The 5961-nt window shown below is 35.0% G+C and overlaps 1 protein-coding gene across 1 annotated transcript; it reads right to left on the reverse strand.

The window, feature by feature from the left end:
* Window positions 1-419: 419 nt before the first annotated feature.
* On the reverse strand, window positions 420-5529 carry LOC107624933 (type I inositol polyphosphate 5-phosphatase 4-like). The gene is made up of 13 exons (XM_088506302.1): window positions 5355-5529; window positions 5176-5263; window positions 4735-4812; window positions 4426-4513; window positions 4205-4309; window positions 3517-4132; window positions 3259-3446; window positions 3070-3178; window positions 2845-2993; window positions 2433-2744; window positions 1878-1959; window positions 1674-1770; window positions 420-737 (listed from the first exon to the last, which is right to left on the reverse strand). The coding sequence occupies exons 1-10, from the start codon at window positions 5382-5384 to the stop codon at window positions 2510-2512; spliced, it is 1686 nt and encodes a 561-aa protein (XP_088362428.1). The 5' UTR covers window positions 5385-5529; the 3' UTR covers window positions 420-737; window positions 1674-1770; window positions 1878-1959; window positions 2433-2509.
* Between the last annotated feature and the right edge of the window lie 432 nt (window positions 5530-5961).

Raw genomic sequence — 5961 nt, forward strand, 5'->3', positions numbered from 1 at the left:
AAAATAAAATAAAATAATAAGGGCACTGATATATCCCAAAGAATGGTACCCGAACCTAAATCGGATTCAAAGTAAAAGAGAATAATAGGGAGAAAAAAGAAAAGAAAAGAAAAAGGGGCAAATAATGACCTACTAGTAAAAGCCTAAAAGCTAAAAAGCAATGAGTTATGTGCATTCCATTCTTTTACTTTTTGTTTTACTTGTTTTGTTAATTAAATACTTTTATTTATAAAATTTAAAAAATTAATAAATAATTGAATTAAATATTTTCATAATATCGTATAATTGAATATATATAATATGCTTTTAATATATAAAAATACACAGAAATAAAATTCTAAAAATATTATGTAATAAAAATGGCATAATAAATAAAATATATATAATCATTATATTCCATGGTTTACTCAGTGAAATCATTTGGCAGCAAGAACAAAAGAGACTTTATTTTTTTTTATAAATATTGGTCCCATGAATGTGTAATACATGTAAATGAATCAACAATACCATATATCAAATGTCTCCAATAATTTTTACTCTTTTTTATTTTTTGTTTTTCGCTCCCATATGTCAGCAAAATACACAGCCACGTCATAATTTGCATTACATTAACTTTTGCCCAATATTTAAAAAAAAATTAGCCAACAAAAGAAGCTTCATATCCGTCAGAACTTGCACATTTCTTTTCTAACACAAGCAATGAGTGTCCATCACATCTCTAATTCTTCTCATGTTTCCTGTAACAGATCAAATAATGAATTAATATAATTAATTTTGGGTGCAAGAATGTAAATAATTTTTTTAATTAAGGAAAAAAAAAAATCTAGGGCCAGCAATTTTATTGAATTTTGGCCAACATGTAACCAGCAGAGAAAATTGAGTCATTAGATGAAATCTTACACCAATCTCACACCATTAAATCATCATTAATGACTATTTAATAGCTACCAATCACAAAAGTTGCTGGTCCCCTAGCATTGTTCGAAAAAAAAAATTCAACTTTATGGTACAGTTCCTTGTGTTATTCTCCACACTAGTAAGTAGTCACACTAACCAATAACAATTCCTTTAGCTCATGAACATTGCTAAATAGTACTAATAAGTATTCCTATCAATGTTTGAAACTATAGAAATATTCCATTAATATAATAATATTTTACACTCTAAACCAACCATTTTATATAACAAAATCGTAAAATTGTATACAAAAATTTGGATTTGGATCCTCTAAATTTATTTTCACTTGAGAAGATAAAGTGTGATCTCTCACTCTTTCTTAAGTGAAAATCCAAATTTAAAGGATTCAAATTTCAAAAATTTCCATGAACAAGATATCAAAATTAGAGACAAAAATGTATTTAGATCTAGAGTTCGGTACAAGACAATAAACAAACCCTAAACCAAAGTTGGAAAAAAAATTTAGGAGACATTTAATTTGCGTTTTTATTTTTAGTATTTTCTGTCAGAATTTTACAAAGAAAAAAAAATGATGATAATAGAAAATAGAATTTAATTGTTTTCACTAGTTTCTCTTCTTATTTTTCTTTACAATATTCTAAAAACAGAAAACACTGGAATCAAATGTCACGTTCATACCAATTTTCGAGTTATGGATACAATATTCATGCAACTTTCGTCTCATCGATTTCATACCCTGAAGCATTTTCCCTTACCTCATTTAATTGAACTTCCATGGAGCCAAGGAAGAATGTGAAGCAGCAAAAAGATCCAAAGTGTCAGAAGTTGTTAGCAACAACCAAACTTGTGCAGCTGCAACAACAACAATAAGCATGGAAGGTGTTTGAGAAAATTACTCAGAGAGAATGATAAAAGGAAAAATAAAAAGGAGAGAAAAGGGTAACAGAATAATTTACAACCTTCTTTGGGGAAATTGGGAGAGTATAACTGAATGTCTCTATCACCATTGGGGCTATCATCATTCCTCATATCAGTGACCACCTACAAGAGGTGGGGGACCAAAAGCCAAGGATAAGAATAAAGACATGAATGAGATCTCAACCAAAATCTTTATTAGGAAGTAAGATACAGTTCCATATGTTTTGTTGAACAAATCTATGAACCAAAAATTCCATGAACCTATATGCAGAATGGTCCAAACTAGCCTAGAGTTCTTAAATTAATACCCAAGAAAAGACAATTAAATTCTTGTTTCAAGAAATGTAGGGGCAATAATGCAATAACTGCTAAAACTTGTCCCACATGGCAGTGTCAATTGGCTATACAGATCAGACGATGCCATCGTCCTCTATCATAGATCATTCTTAAGCAAGAATTCGTTAGATAGCGATTCTTTGACCCTTTTTTGTTGCTGTGATTAACAGGTTAGTGAGGCAACTGTATCATGCCTCGACCGGCTTTTCGAATTGTAGAAAGAAAACAATGATATAATTTCCTATGCTGTGGTGAATTACCCTGTATGTACTTGCTACTTCGGTTGCTTAGCTTCAACTTCGCCAAGTTGATCGGCAAGGTAAGTACCTTAGACAATTCATGAAAAGAATCTAAAATCATGGTAACCGTAACCATCTGGATCAGGCAGTAATTCCTCTACTTCAATCCTTGAACTGGTGCAACTGGAACATTTTTTTATTCGGCTACGACTAATAGATTCAACTTCTGCCAGGAATATGCTATAAACCGGTCTATGATCGGAGAATCTTGACTCTCCACGAACATAAGATAATTGCCGGAGGCCTCTTCCATACCACAAGATTCGATCACACCTTCATGAACAAAGATTCACAATTAGATTGAGAAATGAAAATAGTTTAAAATAATAATAATAGCAGGTGGTTGTTTCCACTTTGGAGGAAAGAAGACTACCATGCTGGAGTTCTTCTCTTTTGTTTCGAGTGTCTTTCATCGCCTGCATATCTGTCTGAATTGTTTGAATACTTGTATGTTGGAGGGAAATATATTTTCCCTTCATTCCATCCTTCGAAGACACGACCTTGGCTCTGCTCTATATGCAACTGAAAGATAAAAACAACCGAATGGTCAGGTTGATACTCGAAGAAATTTGAGAAACAAGGGGACAAAGTATCATGCCTGGTCATTTTCTAGCAAAATCTTCCAATTATGCATCTCGACAAGAGCTTTTGCTGCACGGTAAGAAAGGGCTATCCGATAATTCAAATCCCCCAGCCATATTATTCGACTACACCATTTACCAAAGTATAAATTAGGACTTAGCATCATGCATGGCAAAGATTCTAGGAAAAGAGACGAAGGACTAACTCATGTTCTAGAATTGTCTGTGGAGAACTCTCGTCGCCGTTGACTCGGGGAAACCTTGTCTTTCTGAGAATCTCCATTACATCCGAATTCCTGCGCAGCTCATCGCCCTCTTTTTGTCCAGAAGTAAGATGCGTGCAGATGAAGCAAAAGCTTGTTCGGTGCAAAAACATGCTAACTGATATGGAGCCCTGGAAAACCAAAAAGAATGAGGCTGCATCCTCCTTGAGTCTTTTGGAAGATAATTTAGCAAATTTTTACCTTGTTTCCGAGATATCCCATCAATCCTCGGCCAACACAAGAAACTTTCATGTTGTGAACATCGGCTCTGATATCACTTTTCACCCAAACTGTCAGAAATATCCCAACCATTTGCTTTTTACCAACCAAGCAGTATCTGGAGTGCCCTTTCCTTCTATCTCTATTCTCCATGGAGAAACCTCTATATGACACCGGCGAATACTGTGCTGCAACCGGGGAGTCAGCAGGCCCGATTTCATCATCCGAGGAACCCCATTTGTAACTGGGATCATAGTCACTTGCCTGGTGAGAAAATATCATTCTATCGCAGACACTGAGACGACGATCTAGGCACGGTTGAGGCATTGACATGTCAGCATCCATTCTCATACTACGACTCAAGGATTGGAAAGACCTCCGATGGAAGAAAGAGGTCGCCTTCTGCCTCGTCGATCCCTCGAAATCATCTTCCAGCTCCACCACAGGATCAGGAAGCGGTGAAGTAGTGTTGCATTCCCCACTTGTTCCTGGAAGACTGTTTAGGGTCTTCCTAATAAGAGTCAGCCATTTTCTGGCAGGGCCATTGTCTTCTGTCCCCAAAACATTACCGGCATTCAGAGGTACTATTTCTTGAAACCTGAGTCAAAGAAATGGCTAACTATTTACATAACCTTTAAGAGTAAGACACACTATATAGCAAGTAACTCACCCAAGAACATAGATATCAGCAGGTGGAGAGCTGTGAAGCCAATCTTCCAGACTCAAATAATCTGGCGGAGATTTTCCGGCTACATTCCAAGTTGCAACAAAGATTCTGTATCCATAACAATTAGGAACAAATCAATAGAACAAACAACTCTTCTGAAGATAACAAATGAAAGCAATAATAATTAAAGTACAATGCAGAACTTCATGATTAATAAACCATACCTATAGTTATGCACATCGATTATCTGAGCCGTATCATGGTCAATCCTACTACGCCGAATTCTATCTGAATGCCTTCTCTTCGCTCTCTCTTTGAATAAAAACGGATATTATGTATGAGAGGCTAGTAATTCAAAAAAGGAAAAGGGGGGAAAAAGCAAAAGGCAAAGACAAAAAATTCTGAAAATTTGTCACCATTGTTTAGAAAATTTCCTTTTATCTTTTGTGTAGGTGGGGTATTAAGGGAATGGTGTATGTGGTCCTAAGAAAAGAAAAGAGCATAGTTAAGTGTGTATGAGTGCAAAAATGAACCTGCTTTGCTTTTCTTGATAGTGCATTCCTCCTTCTGTGAATAGTTGGTGTTGTTGCTCCTCCAATCTTCATCAACACCTGAAAAAGAAAACCCATTAAACAAAAAAAAGGTTAATAATAAAGCTTTGCTCTTTCCACAGTCAAAGATTTATAACCCCACAAAAACCAAACACCCAACACAATTTTGTTTTAGATAGAAAAACAGAAAAGGAATCCAGATCTTGGATTGCAAAATTGAAAACCCCTTGAAACAAAAACAAGAATTTTGTAATACACAGACAAAATCCAACTTGCATAAGAATAGTACATATCATTTTTTTTACAAAAAAAAAAAAACACCATTTTTTCCTTTACTTGCTGGTGACATGAAAGTCCTTAGATTCCCAATCATGGAAGTACACAAATTACATCAAAAAACAATGAAGGAAATTGAGCAATCACCATTGTAGAAGACATCATCTGATTGAAAATCTTCATCTTTGCTCTTGATATTGAACCACTTCCTGACCAGTGTTTTAGGCCATGAAAACTTCAAAAAAGAAAAAAGTGTAAGCAATAACAGAAAAGAACACAAATGCAAATGAGAGAGAGAGAGAGAGAGAGAGGTGGCATTGTTGAACCTTGCTTTTCTTCGAGTTCTCATCTCTCATTGTTGGCACAAATTCATGTAGCTTTCTGCATCAAACTAAAAACAAATTGAAAATAACAATGGTGATGGTGACACCCTTTTTTTTCTCTCTCCCTTCCTTCCTTCCTTTCAGTGACGAACTTCAATGAGAAAACAAACAAGTATTCTATAATAAAGACAAAAAAAAGATTGAAACTTCAAGGCCCTTAGAATAATGGGGTGTTTCTGTTTTCAGCTTCTGGTGGCTCTCAGTTATAGGAAGAAAAAGACAGAACAACAACAACAACAAACAAGGCTTTGATGAAGAAAAAGAAAGAAAACAGAGCAAAAGCAGAGAAACAAAACAAAACAAAACAAAAACACAGGAAATCCAAGTTTTTCAACCGGTTCAGACAATGTGGTACGAATCAAAAGACACTCTAATGATATTCTTTCATATTCAAACAAAGGGTGTTTGAATTTGAGGTTGATGTAGTAGTAGAAGTAGTACTAGTAGTAGTAGAAGAAGAAGAAGACAATGTAGAAGCAGAGAGAGAGAGAGAAAGAGAGAAATGGAATTTGAAGGAATAAAGGTGGAAGCAGGCAAGGTTCGCTATCTC

Source organism: Arachis ipaensis, chromosome B2, assembly GCF_059453495.1.
Source record: "Arachis ipaensis isolate K30076 ecotype BB chromosome B2, ASM5945349v1, whole genome shotgun sequence".
Taxonomy (NCBI): domain Eukaryota; kingdom Viridiplantae; phylum Streptophyta; class Magnoliopsida; order Fabales; family Fabaceae; genus Arachis; species Arachis ipaensis.

Bases quoted from the DNA above. Each gene is read 5' to 3' on its own strand.
- LOC107624933 (XM_088506302.1), bottom strand. From the start codon at position 5,384: ATGAGAGATGAGAACTCGAAGAAAAGCAAG. The intron at 3,447-3,516 runs GTAAAAATTTGC...TTGGTTTTCCAG, and splicing joins TGGGATATCTCGGAAACAAG to GGCTCCATATCAGTTAGCAT. The intron at 3,179-3,258 runs GTTAGTCCTTCG...TAAATGGTGTAG, and splicing joins CAGACAATTCTAGAACATGA to TCGAATAATATGGCTGGGGG.